The sequence below is a fragment of the Nerophis lumbriciformis genome, linkage group LG03, assembly GCF_033978685.3.
Source record: "Nerophis lumbriciformis linkage group LG03, RoL_Nlum_v2.1, whole genome shotgun sequence".
In the NCBI taxonomy this organism is placed as follows: domain Eukaryota; kingdom Metazoa; phylum Chordata; class Actinopteri; order Syngnathiformes; family Syngnathidae; genus Nerophis; species Nerophis lumbriciformis.
The window spans coordinates 47,570,533-47,588,690 of NC_084550.2; the positions used below are offsets into that span (position 1 = coordinate 47,570,533).

Genomic DNA, 18,158 nt, shown 5'->3' on the forward strand with positions numbered 1-18,158 from the left:
GTTTGAACTACGAACCGTAACCACAGAGTATGAGAGCTTCAACCTTTTTTTTAAATACATGTAACTAATGTAATATTCCACGTAACATTGGTTGAATATTCATATAAATATTCTTATCTTATGTAAAGAAGTAATGTATTGGATATTGAAGTGAAGTTGAAATGCTAAAGGAGAACTGCACTTTTTTTGGAATATGGCCTATTATTCACAATCCTTATCTAAGAGAAGAACACATATGTTTTTCTTTTTTTATGCATTCCAACTTGTAAATAAACGCTAGCAAAAGTCAGCTAATGGAATTTGCTCTATTCCACCTATGAAGCACTCTACAAAAATATCCAAAAACCTCCATCAATATTATACATACACGCTTTAAGTATACAGGTATATGTAATGTAGTAACAGGCACATTCATAATAACATGTAATATTTATGTGTTTTGCTCATTCTAAGCATACGGCAGCGCATTAATTTCACAGATGCATTACAACGTTCGCCATTTCCTTTAACAACAACAACACTCATTACAGACTTAATAATTACTACTTTAGGACAAAGCACATTAATTTCACAGATGCATTACAACGTTCGCCATTTCCTTTAACAACAACAACACTCATTACCAGAGGTGTGGACTCGAGTCACATGACTTGGACTCGAGTCAGACTCGAGTCATGAATTTGATGACTTTAGACTCGACTTGACAAAATGTAAAAAGACTTGCAACTCGACTTAGACTTTAACATCAATGACTTGTGACTTCACTTGGACTTGAGCCTTTTGAATTGACATGACTTGACATGACTTGCTACTTTCCCCAAAACCCAAAGATGAAAAAGTTATTCGGGAGCGCTCCGTATTTTTCATTGTGTACTTGTCTATCAGCGTTGCGTGTGTCAGCTGGTGTGCTGTCAGTACAACAGCCAATCAAATTAGATCTACTTTGTTTTCATCACACAGCATTCATCCAATTAAAATTGCAGGACAACCAACGAAGAAGACATGTCCAAACCACACGCCAGTGAACAAAAAATGATACCTAAAATAATTTCTTTTGGGTATAAAAATTACGAGGTGGTCAACACAAAACGGTTTGCAGTATGCAACACATGCGGTTCGAAAATTACTGATGGAGAGGCAACAACTTCCAACATCGTCCGGCATTTGAAGTTGGACAAAGAACGGTAAGTTTTGAATGTAAGATAACGTTTATTGGCTAAGTAACGTGACTTTTATTTGCTGTGTAGTTATATCAGTGAGGCTGTAAACTCACTGCTAACGTTATAACGTTATTGCAAACACGGGAATCTGTTGCAGTTCACTACCTTATTCATACTTTTTGTTCAGTGATTTTTTTTAAGCAGGGTTACGTTAGTCAATATATCACACGTAACGTTAGACGGCGGTCAGCAGCACCGCGTATTTTAGCCACCTAAAAAAGACAAAAATAGTAAAATAAAGGTCAGTTAAAATGTAGACTATATTATGAATATGTGTACCGTTTTAGCTAGCTTTCTGACATACTGTTGGTTGTTTACCTCAGTGGTCCCCAACCACCGGGCCACGGCCCGGTACTGGTCCGTGGATCGATTGGTATCGGGCCGCACAAGAAATATATATATATATATTTTTTTCTTTTTTTAATTAAATCAACATAAAAAACACAAGATATACTTACAAGTAGTGCACCAACCCAAAAAAACTCTCTCCCCCCTTTTGTTCTGGGCATTGAACATGAAGACTCTTCCTTCACGAGTGGCCATGAGAGTCTTGGCAGTGCCTGCCTCCAGTGCTCCAGTGGAGCGAGTTTTCAGCCATGGTGGCATCATACTACGCCCCCATCGTGCACAAATGACTGACAGACTCTTGGCTAATTTGGTCTTTTGCAAATGCAATGCAGCATAGGGCCCTGACATATAAAAAGTACAACTTTTTTGTTATGTTCACGTATATGTCATGTTTTTTCAATGTTAACACTTTTGTACAAATAAGTACATTTGCACTTTATTTTTCAATGTGTTTGTTCTGTAAAGGAATGAGTTAATGTTTAAAATGACTGGTTAATAGTGCTATTATAAAGTGCAATGTCAGCACAATTTTCTTTCCTGCAATTTAAAATGCACTTGTTTTAATAAATAAATACAGCGTTTGAAAAGCATACACAATCTGTGTTAATATATTAGTCTGTGGTTAAAAGGACTTGAAAGGACTCGAAACTCAAAATGCAGGACTTAGGACTTGACTTGAGACTTTCCAGTCTTGACTTTGGACTTGACTCGGGGCTTGCCTGTCTTGACTCGGGACTTGACTCGGACTTGAGGGCAAAGACTTGAGACTTACTTGTGACTTACAAAACAATGACTTGGTCCCACCTCTGCTCATTACAGACTTACCGGTAATAATTACTACTTTGGGACAAATAATAATCTAGAAACTTATATTTCTGAGCCTGAGATACAAGTTTTAGAAGTTGAGTGATAAGTAAAACCAGCAAGTAGCAGTATTGCTAAGTGCTAAATAAGAAATACAAACTACAAACATAATAAGACTATCACTCACTGTACAATGTCTGCTCTCACTGGAATGTCGACTGATGGGATGTTTATATCTTCCCGTTTAGATGATGGATTAATCATAGAATATGTTGACGTTGCAGGCCAAAGTGTCCCAAATCGTAATTTTTGGAGCTCTGATTTTTCCTATCTGACGGTCTACACTGCAAGTAAAAAGTGATTTTTATCAGACTCCAGTGCAAAACACGGCAAAGGTTTTATATGATAACATGTATAATAAATATTTTGGGCCACTGTAACCTTACACAAATTTGGAACAGTCACACTGTCTGAATGTTTAATTAAGTGATTATTTGGCATACCACGATATGGAGCCCCACAGTTTGAGAATCACTGCTCTAATAAAACCAGGATTTTGCTGCAAAAGTAGCTCCCTTCTCTCTCTCCATAACCCTCCTGCTTGCTTGACGTTAGCATTATTGTAATTTCGGATCAATATTGCCATTTAATTGACTGTTTCAATTATCATAGAATTATCTTCAGAACCCTCCCTGTTTTTCTTCGATTGCCATAATTTGCTTCCAATGAAGGAAGCGCACAACACAAGCCAAATACATAGAAGCATAATCCAGGTTTAAACCCAAAACATGCCTCACATACTTATTCAACTTATTTGAAATAACATGTACAAGTACTCACCACTAATAAATGATAATGAAAGAAAGTAAGTTACTTTTTAAAAGTAACTTTCCCAACACTATTCTGCAGAATTGGCTATGTAGAAGCCTCCTTCTCCCTCTAAAACTTTTTATGCTGTACTATTACATACAGAATGTTTTATTATCAATTGAAGGTGAATGAGATTCTGCGGAAAAAAGAGCCTAATTTTGAAGAAATTCTGAATATAATATAATATATGGGATCCACTGTCCACCGACACTGATAAAAAAATTGCATTTTTCTGTCCACTCCTAGTGTTCTTTTAGTCATGGTGGCCACTTGTTTGCAGCAGCCAGTGGAAATGTCATCCATATCTACTCCCTGACCTCTTTCCAGAACATCCACAATCTGAAAGGTCACAATGGAAAGGTGAGTACCATTTAGTGTGTAATACAACAAAGTGCACGAAACAGTGTGCCTCATCCCTAGCCAAACACAGAAAGTAAACTCCGTAATTATGGAACCACAATGTGAACAATTTGTCCAGAACATGTTGCGCATTGATTGGCAACACTAAATGGTCCCTCGTGTGTGAATGTGAGTGTGAATGTTGTCTGTCTATCTGTGTTGGCCCTGTGATGAGGTGGCGACTTGTCCAGGGTGTACCCCGCCTTCTGCCCAAATGCAGCTGAGATAGGCTCCAGCACCACCCGCGACCCCAAAAGGGACAAGCGGTAGAAAATGGATAGATGGATGGATGTTGCGCAATGTTTCTGTCTCTTATCTTATGCCAATAACAGAATCATCAAATTGTTATGATCTAATTATGAAGTGCTCATGTATGGACACCGCTTTTAAAGGGGAGCTTAACTTTTTTTGGATTAATTCACAATTGTTAATGTAAGACAAGAACACATATATGTTATTTTTTTATGTATTTTAAGTCGTAAATAAATGCTAGCAAAAGTCAGCTAACAATTGAGCCAATGAGTCGCTTTATTCTGCCCATAGAGCGCTCTAAAAAAAAATCAAAAAATCTCGATCAAAGTTTCATTTATATGCTGTAAGTATATATATAATGTAGTTACAGGCATATTCACAATAACATGTAATATTTAAAAGTGATAGATATGCTCTTGAATATTTACGCGGGGTATTCATTTCACTGACGCATCACAACGTTCGCTTCTCCAGTCCCTTCAACAACAACAACAAACCTACTAATCTTGTCAGACTTCATGAGAGATAACGATTATTATTATGATTATCCAGAACCTTATGTTTTTGAGTCTGAATATAAGGAAGATGAGCTACACGTTTTAGAAGCTGCGTGCTAACCGGATCCAGCTTTAGTGAAACACTAAGCATCATGCAGGAGTATTGCTAAGAGCTCAACAAGATATACAAACTACAAACATAATAAAATCATCACTTACTGAACAATGTCTGCTCTCACTGGGTAGCCGATTTATGGGATGTTCATATCTTCCCGTTTATATGAAGATTTAATCATAATCCTCATGAAGGGTTACAAAAAAGGGGTTGCAAACAAGCGTCTTTTCGTGTCTTTTTCGCCATATAAGTTGGATGTCAAAGTTGACCAACTTCTCCATTTATGGCCAAAACCTTCTACTATCCAGGTGAGTGGCATGTTTTATAATCTGAAATTAACTTTCACCAACTCAAAGTCGATGCAGCAGCTCAGTATTTTATTAAAGCAGCATAAGCTTGTTACCTCTCTGTGATCACGGCGCCGCTAAGAATAGTTTGTCAGTGTTAACGCTTATAATAACAATATCGCTAATACTTTGTTAATACTCGGGTCACGAAATGTAAATGGAGTATTGTTGGCGATGTATTAATGTATTTTAGAAGGCTTTATGGGCGCAATAAAGTACTCTCATTAGCCGCATTGTTAGCCACCTCCTGCTTGCCGTATTTTATGACCTCAAATGCGTTAAAAAAGCAGGACACACGTGTTCTTGCATAGGGATTGTGAATGAGAGGCAAAGTTAGCAAAAAGCGAAGTTCCCCTTTCAGGAGAATTTCAATCCTGTAAATTACATTTTCTTTGTAGAATCTCGCATCTCTATAATTTGTATCTGTTATGGTAGTATTTGTGTTGTGAGAGGAGCTGAAAATGAGCTTCTCCTACTTGAAAGACTAGCCGCCAACACAGGTCTCCAATAACACCAGAAAAATATGCTAGATTTGTTGGTAGTTGTTTTTAATCAAGAAAAAGACACGAAAAACATACGAGAAATCTCTAGAAACTTGTACAATTCTCAACAAAATGCACTGTACAATAAGAAGCAACTGTTGAAAATAAAGCAAAACGACATAATGTAAGAAACAATATATGTTAACACTAATTAATAATAACACAGATTTGTTTTTAAATGTAGGCTTACATTTTTGTAGCCTTTTTTTTTTTTTTTTTTGTCCTGTCCAGCTTCTCAGGCAAATCATATAGTTGATGTAGATGCCCATGTCGGCTGTTCAGATTTACTTTACAAAAGAGAAGTGTAGGATACTTCTCTTGTTGCCTTATTTGTATTTGACTTTATTAAATGTATATATATTATCATTTAGTGCAGCCGGGCCAGAGCAAGAGGAGATAGAAAGAGAAAAAAAAGAAGACAGAGGGGGAAATTGTGGGGACAAGAGGGGGATTAGACAGAGAGACAAAAACAACAACAGCAAACAACAACAACAACAATAGAGCAACATCAGCAAATACGACATGTACAAATATGATGGTAAAAGTAATAGCAAATAAGCAGTTAGCGAAAATAAAAAATAATACAGAAATGACAATGAGCATTATTACACTACAAATGAAGCAATTCAAATACCAATAGAAATAGCGCTATTGATAATGAACAATACCAATACTTTACCTTTATTATCAACAATACAGTTGTTCAAATGCAACAATACATATACGTAAGGATAACTTGAGATACGAAAGAATGCAGAAAAATGGAGGGGGAGAAAGAGAAGCAACCTACATTAACCTTGTAGATTGTTATAGTAACAATAGGTTGAGCTTTGTCCATGTGCCATGTGTTATACCCAGTTTACTCTAGGGCAACAACGTTAATATATGTTTGATGAAACGTGATTATGTGCATGAGTGTAAGTATGCATATGTACTTGTATATGTACAGAATGTGTACTGTATATGTGTTTGTACAGTGAATGTATATGTACAGAATGTGTACCGTATTTTCCGCACTATAAAGCGCACCTAAAAACCACAAATTTTCTCAAAAGCTGACAGTGCGCCTTATAATCCGGTGCGCCTTATATATGGGTTAATATTAATATGAATTTTCATAAAGTTTCGGTCTCGCAACTACGGTAAACAGCCGCCATCTTTTTTCCCCGTAGAAGAAGAAGAAGCGCGCGGTGCATGATGGGATATGTGACGTTTCATTTCCATTTGTGTGTTTATGTAAAGACCCCAAAATGGCTCCTATTAAGTGTGTTGTCTGTCTAATTATAAATAATGCAGACGAGGCGTGTTAACTGAGTTCTCAACGTTTACTCACAGCGTGCTCATAACCACATTCTAACTGCCAGCATACAACAACACTTCTCAGGGCTACCGCGCATGCTCGTCACTATCGTTGCATGCTGGGTAGTGTAGTTGTTATATTTGCTAGCTCATAACATCACATTAAGAGACACGCTTACGCGCTTAATTCAATACTCGCCGTCATTCCGGGTGGATTGACAAAAGACCTCCAGCCGCTAGATATTGGTGTCAACAGGGCATTCGAAGCTAGACTGCTAACTGCGTGGGAACAGTGGATGACAGAAGGCGAACACACGTGACGTTCACCAAGACAGGGAGACAGCGCCAGACGACATACGCCACTATCTGCCAGTGGATCGTAAATGCCTGGGCTGATTCAGTCTCATCTGTGGTCCGAGCTTTCAGGAAGGCAGGGATTGTCACTGAACTAATAAACGGTAACGACACTGACTCCATTAATGACGACTTCGACGAGACGGTGTTGGATGCCGTATTCGCTCAACTGTTTAATTCGGACACTGAAGAGGAAGAATTCGAGGGATTTGTGAATGAGCTATAACTTCATAAAGTGAGCTTTACATTTTTATTTAGTGTGTTGTGTTGTGTGACATTAACGTTTGAGCAACGTTGAGTTATTGATATATTGTTATTGCTCTGCACTATTTCACGTGTTACTATATTGTGATTGCACGTTTGATTTACGTAACACGAGTAAATCAGCTGTTTATTCATTTTGGGAGTGAACGGAGTTGTCAGAACGCTGGTTTGTTATCTATTAATAAAGTTTGACTGACCTATCTGACTGTTTTGTTGACATAGGTGCGCCTTATAATCCGGTGCGCCTTATATATGAACAAAGTTTTGAAATATGCCATTCATTGAAGGTGCGCCTTATAATCCGATGCGCCTTATAGTGCGGAAAATACGGTATATGTGTTTGTACAGTAAATGTATATGTACAGAATGTGTATATGTGTTTGTAGCCTTTTTAAAAGTTTATATATACCTCATCGCCGAAAATGGTCACATTTACCACGCCCATAGCCACGCCCCATCACCACATCTATATTGGCAAGCTGGGAAAACCTTGAACTGAAATTATTCACTTTTAATTACAAATGATTGTATGTCAAATTATTCATATTACAATGGTATTATTTACTAAATTCTATTACCAATGTTTTTCAATTTGTCACATTCTGCTTGTAGGGCAGCACGGTGGAAGAGGGGTTAGTGCGTCTGCCTCACAATACAAAGGTCCTGACTCTGAGTAGTCCTGGGTTCAATCCCGGGCTCGGGATCTTTCTGTGTGGAGTTTGCATGTTCTCCCCGTGACTGCGTGGGTTCCCTCCGGGTACTCCGGCTTCCTCCCACCTCCAAAGACATGCACCTGGGGATAGGTTGATTGGCAACACTAAATTGGCTCTAGTGTGTGAATGTGAGTGTGAATGTTGTCTGTCTATCTGTGTTGGCCCTGCGATGAGGTGGCGACTTGTCCAGGGTGTACCCCGCCTTCCGCCCGATTGTAGCTGAGATAGGCTCCAGCGCCCCCCGCGACCCCGAAGGGAATAAGCGGTAGAAATTGGACATTCTGCTTGTCCAACTGTCAATGTTTTAATTAATTTATACAGCGTTTCAGTTCAGCATTCACACACAATTCATACAAAAAATGCTTCATGCTGTATGTATTTTTCCCATTTTTGTGTACATTTAAAGATTTGTGACGTGAAGTGGAGCAAGGACGACAGTCGGCTTGTGTCACGTGGAATTGATGGTGTGGTGTACGAGTGGAGCACGCAGACTGGCAAGCGAGAGTCCAACAGTGCCCTCAAGTCCTGCAGTTATACAAGTGTGGCCTTCTCATCTGACGGCAGGTCCGTTCTGGCTTTGAGCACAGACCACACCTTAAAAGAACTCCAAGCTGGCCAGGTAAAAAAAAGCACTGTCTTTATTCTTTTCATTCATCCAGGTCATTGTAATCTCAGGCCATTCATTCGATTGCCACTGGACTGTTCAGTTTGTCTTAGAAGACATCTCTCATCCAAGTAGACTTCATCAGTTCATGCTCATAGATTTATAAATAGTTGTAAAGTAAATAGTTGGGGTTTTAGCACCAGCTGTTATACTAGATCTGACCAATCTAATTCTCAGACTAAAACCACGTTATGTCCTTAATGTGGATGTTCACTAGTTTTTAGAGGTTGTCACTGCACCTTTGGAACTCCACGAACAAACGTTTTAGTCTTCCCACATTAATTCTGAGGTGATTAAAGTCAGTCCACAGTCAGTTCTCCTTACAGGACTGTGGCAGTGGCAGTGAGTTGAGCTGCATAGATAGATAGTACTTAATTGATTCCTTCAGGAGAGTTCCCTCAGGAAAATTAAAATGTAGTACGATAGACGTAGTGTATTCTTTTAAGAGGAATGGTGCTAGAACCCTTCCTTGCTAGTATTGAAAATTGCTGATAGGAAATTGCACTTTTCTCCTAAAATGTTGCTTTTCATTCCAAATTCTAATATAAGATAAGAGCACCTCGTCTTTCCTGTGAAAACATTTTAGAAAACTGCTAGAATAAGGCTGCTAACCAAGCAGTTAATGGGAATTAATCTATTCTGCCTATTTAGCGCTCTAAGAAACATGCACGGCCAACCATGTCATGCCATGCTCCATATACATGCAGTAACCTGCATATTAACCAAGCTATAGTGACAATGTTATTGTAAGAGCTAACACAAAGGAACGACTTCTCTGGCGTAGTGATGTGTATTTCTGGTCTCGTCATCCTCGTCCGGACAGAAGGCTGACAAAGCAGTGTGACTGGATCAAAAGAGACGTCGTAGACGCTTTACTGAACCAAACGTTGCTTTATTACACGCGAGCGTCATTATACAGGACTGCAGTTCCTGGAGGAGGTCAAGTCAAAAATGAGGCACTCCTAACTTGGAGAAGCCAAACCATCAGTTTTATATTCCTACCTACTATCTGTGTGTGTGTGATGGGTCAGGAGAGCTCATCCTGGCCATAAAAGGGATGTTTGTGTGTTAGTGACTGAAAAGAAAACAGATGCCGGTCGTAACTTAGATGTTGACATCAAGCTAAACATTTAGTCTCTTCTCGCGGATAGGGCCATTACCTTTGCATACCAAGGTCCAATTTTATTGCCTTTTCCTCCACAAGAACTAATCCAATCCACAGCCAAATGTCAGTACTAAAGGGACCTATGTTATTATGTGCCCAAACTGAAATACCTACTACTGGTGGTTTGCTTTCTCCAAGATTAATATAAACATTTACCATATGCAAAACATAGTACGAGTAAATTAATTCACTCCAGTAGTGAAACATCACCTAGCTCACACTGCTCCTCCATCCGCTTGCGAGTAGCCAGCTACTAGCTAGCTTTAGAAACTAATAACGTTGGTAAAAAAACAGTAGTAGATTGAGCTGCTTTTGCTGCTATTGTATTACCTTTAAGTTTGTAAAAGTTAATGCTAGGTTATATATCATGCATCTCCAATGTATAGTACAAAGTTGTGGCACAAAGCCGAGAAATTGGTCAACTTTGAGAATCCACACACTATCAACTTGATACTATTTGGCTCTCAACAAATGGAACACAGCATAAAACTTGACAACATTGCTTGGAAGCATGTTTTATCTGAGAAGTGAGGATTATTCTGAATTTAGCAGCTCAAGCAGAGCACAGTATCTGAGAGATGCAAACATCCTATCAGTCGGCATCCAAGTGAGAGCGGACATTGTAAATCACTGTTACACAATATGTTCTTATTTATATATTTAGCAATAGTGCTAGATGATAATCAATTAATCATGATTAATTATAAATTTAAAAAATTATGATAATCTATGCAGCCAGAAAAGACGACCGTAATTCTTAAAATGACCAAAATACTGTAAATATTACATATTATCATGACTGGGCCTGTTACTAATTACCTGCATACTTACAGCATGTACGTATTTCAAACCATGTTAGGGGGTTTTTGAATGTTGTACTTTATTGGCAGAATATAACTTTTTGTGTCCTTCTACAGTGTGTAGTGTAGCAGGTTTAGCAATACCTCATTCTCCTGTCTTGATATTTACTTTAATTTCCGCCATGCAGGTGAGGATTAGTGACTCACACTGTGGAGGGACATTTTACATTATGTTGAGGTTGTGGTCGCTCAATTGTCGCTGTCAAATTTGCTGGACTCAGCTAGAATGTGTCATCAAAATTCATTATCACGATATGACAATGCCATGTTAGTATTAAAAACTATTTCGTCGACCAAATGTGTATAATTTACATCGCTTATTTTGTGCAACCCTGATTTCCAATATTTACTCTCGTCTTCACTCCTAATTTACCTACAGATTAGTGCGGGTTCAGTACCTGCAGTAATATGTTATTGTGGGTAATTGGTTCAGATAGTGCTAAACATTTCTTCCTTCTGCGCTGAACTGACTTTGAACTGTTCTTCATTTTCTGGTTGCACAGATTCTGAGACAGGTTCCTGTTGATAATCTATCGTACACAACTATGGCAGTGTCTCACTCTGGTAATGTCGTCTTCACTGGAACCGACACTGGAAACATTGGGACAGTTAAATTTCCATCACCTCGTGAGAAGGAGTGGATGATTTACCACGTGCACGGTGGCCCTGTCACCAAGGTAAGCATGACTTCAACTTCAAGCATGTGCACATTAAGGAGGTAGGCTTGAAAGGTTGCATGAGGGCATCAGTTTGACTGTAGAACAGATTATTTGTACTTCCATTGTTTTATCAAAAGACCAACCAGTATCTTGCAACAGATTGTGTTTGACTTCACGGCTTTCGCTGAATATCTTCTTTCACAAAAAAGGCTAAGAATCCAAGTATCATTTGACTGACGCTGCTCGAATCTACCTCCTCAGATGGTGGTCACCTGTGATGATCAGTTCCTACTTACAGTCTCTGAAGACAACTGCCTGGTGTTGTGGAGGATCCTCAATGATGACGACTGTGGATTGAAGGCCAACAAACACATTGAAGAGACACTTATTAACAAGGCATGCTTGGAAGACAAGGTGTGTTGATTTGCATCTGGTCTTGTCACATTTTTTGCACACTGTACAGTACATACTGTGGTACCTCGGTTTTCGTACGCCTTAGTTTTTGTAGGGTTAGTTTTTTGCCAAAACATATGTCACAGTTTTTCGTTCACTGTCTCAGTTATCCCCAAACATAGTGCCTAACTTTGTGCCGTTGGCTCATTCGATACCTGGTATATGATCAGAGCCATAAAGGGGATTTGCTCTTTTTCGCAGTGTTGCTTATCATTCACAATCCTTATGTAAGACAAGAACACATGTTTTTTCTTTGTTTTATGCATTCTAAATAGTAAATAAATGCGATTAAAAGTCCGCCGACAATGGACCCTATTGGAGTCGCTCTATTCTACCTATAAAAACCCTTAAAAAACATCCAAACACCTCCGTTAAGGTTTTATATAAATACTGTAAGTATATATGTAATGTAGTAACGGGCACATTTATAATAAAATGTCATTATGTATTTTGCTCATTTTAAGCATCGCTTAAAGTTCGCCTTTTTCTTTGACAACATCACTGATTATTACTCACTGCAGACATTATGAGAGCCAACATACTCTAAGAATATTAATAAAGTGACTGTACTACATGAAGTCCGCTCTTAGCATAATAAGAAAAAGTCTTAGGGGTTAGTTAGGATGAGGCGGGTGGGAGAGTAGGGGATCAGGAGTTGAACAGCACTGGGGACAAAAGTTGCCCCTCTTCTCTGTGTCCTGCAGTCGGGACAACAAAGCCGACGTCCTGACGGGATCCACTCAAACGCTGGGAAGAGAGCGTGCGAAGGGGTACGACCTGCTAACTTGAGTGTCTGCTGCTCGTAGATTGTGGACAGAGTCCTTACAGGAAGTCCAATGATTTTAAACAGACTTTGACCATGTTCTGCAGGCGGTTTCTGTTCCGGAAGCTGGTGGAGGGGAAACAGCAGGTGATAAAGCAGGCTTATGCAACTGGCGGCCCGCGGGCCTTATCCAGCTTGCCAAAGCATATCATTTGGCCCGCCGAACATCACCCAAATAGTGATGAACCCAGTAAAACTAGGGTTGATCATGTATGCAGTACACCCAGGACATCGCGGCCCTCTTCATTATGTAGTTGAATAGCCCTGTTATAGAGAATGTAATGATGCTCTCGATGAAGGAGTAGTAGAAAATCAGGAGGATGTTCTTGCTGACTTCGAAGGAATTTAGCTTCCTAAGAAGATATTTTCGTTGCTGACATTTCTTCAGAATATCCTGTGAGAGAATTCAAGTCCCTACCTTGTGTCAAAAATGATTTACGACCTTATGTCAAAAATGATTTATGACCTAGCTGTCAAAAATGAGCTGTCAAAAATGATTTACGACCTTATGGCAAAAATGATTTATGACCTTATGTCAAAAATGATTTATGACCTAGCTGTCAAAAATGAGCTGTCAAAAATGATTTACGACCATATGCAAAAATGATTTACGACCTTATGGCAAAAATGATTTATGACCTTATGTCAAAAATGATTAATGACCTAGCTGTCAAAAATGATTAATGACTGTGATACACCTTGTGTCAAAAATGATTGATGACCTTAGAAGAGGGGTGGGGTTATGGAAAGGTCAGAGGGAAGGGGGGCTGGAGGGGTGAGTACATCTTGTGTCATAACGAGATTTATGGCCCTGGGAGGAGTGGTGGAGAAAAGTAGGAAAAGTCGTCAAAAGTCCTCAAAATGTTCAAAAATCACCCGCACACACACACACACACACACACACACACACACACACACACACACACACACACACACACACACACACACACATATATGTGAATGGGTTTGGTTATAACAAAGTATTTGTTAGTACGAACACCAAGAGGAAATGGAAAAGATGGAGAAGCCCTTTGTTTCAGCAGCTGTGATTAGTGAAACGCCAGTTTCCATTTATAAAAATAATAAAACTTACCCGGTCGCTCCTTGCAAAAGTAGAGTTTTTTTGAAACGCACTCAAATTCCTCCAACCGAGTCTTTGCGTGAGAAATGGTGCTTGGATGCTTACGGAATGGTTGGATCTTTTGGATATGTTTTCAAATATCAAACAGGAGATATTTGCTTGTTTCAGTTGAAAGAGAGAAGAGACGAAAGACCTTTTTCGATTGCTTCTTCGCTATCAACCGTGGATTGGGATGTGTTAAGTCTGACAATGCCTGATGTCCTTTGGCATGATCCTTCTCCGATGGAAAAACGGGTAAAAGGAAGCTTGTTTACTTACCCGACGATGGATGAGTTGAGTGAGAGAAGAATTCTGTTTAGCGCTACTTGGGAGACGAAATCTTCGGCCTCAGGTCGTTGGTTTTTCCGAGCCAGTCTCCGTGCTCCTAAAATCAGCGGTTCCTATACGCCCCAGTTGACCGAGCCAGACGTCTTTTCCCTGGAGTCTTTGAACTCCAAATGCGGGGTGTTTACACCGGTGGTGGTTGTGCCCATAGCGGCGTGGCGAGAGTGTATGGGGAAAATGAAGGAGAAGATAGACGTCTTGTTTCGAAGCAGTCGGAATTGGAAATGCATGGTGACAACGAGAAGAAGGTTGGGCTTTGAGACCACACCCCCGACGGAGTACGAAAGGACCTCCCCCGCTTCAGTTTCAACCAATAACCTTCAAGGGAATACTCCCGCCGAAACCTCAACCAATACCATTTGAAAACAACCCTTCCGATAGTCTGATTGGTCGAAACTTTTTTTTTTATCGGACTCCACCCCCTTTGAAAACAACCCACCCCAACAATTTTTTGACCAATCCACAACGGTTCCTTTTTTTTGTACCCTTTAAAAACAAACCATTCCTGCAATTTTTGACTAAGCCGGTTCCCTTTCTGAACGCAAGGACCTCTCAAACAAGAAAATGGCAAACAAGACAATTAGACGCGTAAAGACCTGTTTTATACCGCAGGACCAATTAAAACAGACTGATGAGGCAACCATGGATGCAGCCATGGCTGAGATTTTTAACCCTCCTGAGACGACGGAGGATGCGTACGACGAAGAGACGCCTTCAGTCCCGCCGTGTCGCTTCAGCAGATGCCTCGGCAGACGGGGGATGAAAACCAGCGACGCTACACAGTCTTTGCCAGACAATGATGCGGAGAAGGAGGAAAAGGAGAATTGTTTCGTAAACATAACTCCGCCAACATCCCAGCCACCATCCCCGTCACTCTTGGAGCCCACATTGCACATCGGTGATGAAACCGATGGGGGTCTGTTGTTGTTTTTCGCCAGCACGGTGAAAACGGCCGTGTTTCATCTCCTCAGCCAGGCCATTTGCAGGTTCAGGCAGAACGAGTGCTACGGCTGCTCGGCGAACCATCCGAGCCAGAGACAACATCTATGCCTGGAACCCTACGAACAGGACTTTTTGCTGTACAACTACTCCGAAATCGTCAAGAGTCTGCGTACGCCTAAATTCATTCAGGCCATTCAACGCTTGCTGATGCTTCGTCGTATTAAGGCCGAGGATTCAAGGGTTGAAGCCTACGCCGACTCTCTGCTGTCTCAACTGGAATCTGAGAAAGATATCTGGGGGTCCATAGATGACATGTACAACGAGATGGTGACGGATGATGAAACGATTTTGGTACATTTGGATATGGTGACAGAGTGTTGGAAGAATTTAAAAAAAAAAGAAAAGAAAAAAAGATGGGTAATTATTGGGCAAAACTTGTATACTTTGTCGAGAACCACGCTGTTATTTACCCATTGACGGATGTGATAGAAGCATTTATTCTAAAACGAGACAGACCTCAAAAACTACAAATCATTCTTGACTATGCCCGCTCTCAGCCCGCATGGGAAACTATCAGGAAAGCCGTTGTCTCTCATGCTTTGGACTTTGACATTTTTGAAATCATTTTGGCTGAATGGTCTAAAGAAAAGTATTTTCAACCCTCACCTTGTCATGTGTTTGTTTTATATGCTCTGTTTGTTGATATGACAATGTATCGGCTGCGACGTGACATCCGCGTCAATGTTTTGTTTGAACTACAAAAACTACACAACGCAATTAAATTTACCTACGGTATACCTGTTTTACATCAAACCTTGATTATAGTTTATAGTTTATAGAAAAATGTTTTAGATACACTGTGTTGTTTTTCATGAATAAAAACAAAATGTTTTAGATACACTGTGTTGTTTTTATGTGTTGTTTTTCATGAATAAAAACAAATTGTTTTAGATACACAGTGTTGTTTTTATGTATTGTTTCTCATGAATAAAAACAAATTGTTTTAGATACACTGTATTGTTTCTCATGAATGAATAAAAGAAATGTGTACCAAGCAAACGGGGTCATTTCTCTGTGTCTTTTCACAATGAAGAAAGCTATGGAAAAAGCGTACTATACACCCACACACCCGGGTAGTTTTGGAGGGGTAGATCGACTCCGTAGAGCTGTACAGGATGAAACGGGGCAATGTGTCAAAAGAGAAAAAGTTCAAGAATATTTAATGGGGCAGGATGCCTATACACTCCATCAACCGGCTCGCATCAAATTTCCAAGAAACAGAGTCTTTGTACCTCGACCTTTAGACAAATTTCAAGCCGACCTCTGCGACATGCAAGCTTTGGCTGAATATAACGACGGTTTTAATTATTTAATAACGGTCATCGATGTATTTTCCAAGAAGGCCTATGCGAGGGTTTTGAAGAGAAAGACCGCCGATGCCGTGGTTAAAGCGTTTCAATCAGTGTTGGAGGAAAGCCAGATCCCTCGTAAACTACAAACTGATGCGGGAAAAGAATTTTTCAACAAAAGTTTTCAAGCTCTGATGAAGAAACACAATATTGTACATTTTTCTACAGCCAGCGATCTCAAAGCCTCGGTGGTTGAAAGATTTAATCGTACTTTGAAAGGACGAATGTGGAGATATTTTACAGCCAACAATACTAGGCGCTACCTAGACGTCTTACAAGACTTGTTAAAAAGCTACAACCAGGGATATCACAGCAGTATTAAAATGAAACCGGATGATGTGACTTTGGAAAATACCCCTCAAGTGTTTGAGAATCTCTACGGCTCAACCACAGTGTCCAAACACAAATACAAATTTGCCGCTGGAGATACGGTGAGAATATCCAAAGTGAGAGGTGTGTTTGATAAAAAATATGAACAGAGTTTTACAAACGAGGTGTTTACAATAACCCAACGTCTCCCTCGCTCTCCCCCCGCATACAAACTGAAAGATTTTGACGGAGAAATAATAGAAGGTTCTTTTTACGAAGCTGAGTTGCAAAAAGTAAAAGAGAGTGAGAACAAGCTCTATCACGTGGAGGAAATTTTAAAACGACGGACGGTTGGTGGAAAAAAACAAGTTCTAGTGCGCTGGAAAAACTGGCCCGAAAAATTCAACAGTTGGGTGGACGACGACCTCCTTACAAATGTATAAAACAATCTAATGCAGCGACGAGCCTCCCAGTCTCGAGGACAAAAGATCAACGAGCATTATGGATCATTCCTACGAGGGTTTTTACCTTACCCTACCCTCCAACGCCAGCCTCAACGTGTTTAAAAAAAACAAAAGTTCCCATTACCAGATAGATTTGACTCAACATATAGATTTAGCAGGCTCATGGGAGGTGGCCTTAACAGAGATTTCATACCCTCGCTCGTGGTATAATGTTTGTAACGGAGTATTTTATGAATGGAAAAAGAACCCCCAGCCTGCGGTGAACTCGCAAGTTTTTCATTCTTTTACCTTATACATGGAAACGGATAAGGATTCTAACAAGGGTCCTGTAAGCAATCCCCAAGAGGAGAAAGCTTATTCCCTTCGGGAACGCGGGAACGCTGGAACCTATCTCACCTTCAACCTACCGGAAGGCGGGGTACACCCTGGACAAGTTTACGCCTCATCACAGGACAACTCGCAAGTTTTTCATTCTTCTACCTTAAACACGGAAGCGGATGAGGGTTCTAACAAGGGTCCTGTAAGCAACCCTCAAGAGGGGATAGTTTTCCGTCAAGAAATGAGAGGAGGATGTTACGAGAATGTTACACGATTCATAAATGAGCTGAATGATTCTTTACAAAAAATTGACCCTGGGGTGAGGATAGCCTTTGATGACGTTAAAAAGCGAATCTCCTATCTATCAGGGGGTCAAACTCATTTTCGTTTTCCTCCTCCCCTGGCTTACATCATGGGAGTGCGACCTGGAAAGTGGATCAAGTTTGACCATGGATGGGCCCCCTATCCATTGGATATAAATGCCGGTTTCTACCACCTTTACTGTTACAGTGACGTGGTGCGTCCTCAGATAGTAGGCGACGCTTATGCACCTCTCTTGAGAATCGTGAGTGTACAAGGAGCTTACGGAGACATTGTCACCAA

The 18,158-nt window shown here is 40.1% G+C and overlaps 1 protein-coding gene across 3 annotated transcripts in view; it reads left to right on the top strand.

Annotated features, from left to right (window-relative positions):
* The window catches only part of cfap57 (cilia and flagella associated protein 57), a 70,516-nt gene that overhangs the window by 21,435 nt on the left and 30,923 nt on the right, over positions 1–18,158 (top strand). For all 3 annotated transcript variants that reach the window (XM_061938103.2, XM_061938111.2, XM_072912841.1), the window contains exons 8-11: positions 3,489–3,602; positions 8,431–8,643; positions 11,217–11,390; positions 11,634–11,786. In XM_061938103.2, the coding sequence (XP_061794087.2) occupies positions 3,489–3,602; positions 8,431–8,643; positions 11,217–11,390; positions 11,634–11,786 (654 nt within the window). The remainder of the gene's footprint in view (positions 1–3,488; positions 3,603–8,430; positions 8,644–11,216; positions 11,391–11,633; positions 11,787–18,158) is intronic.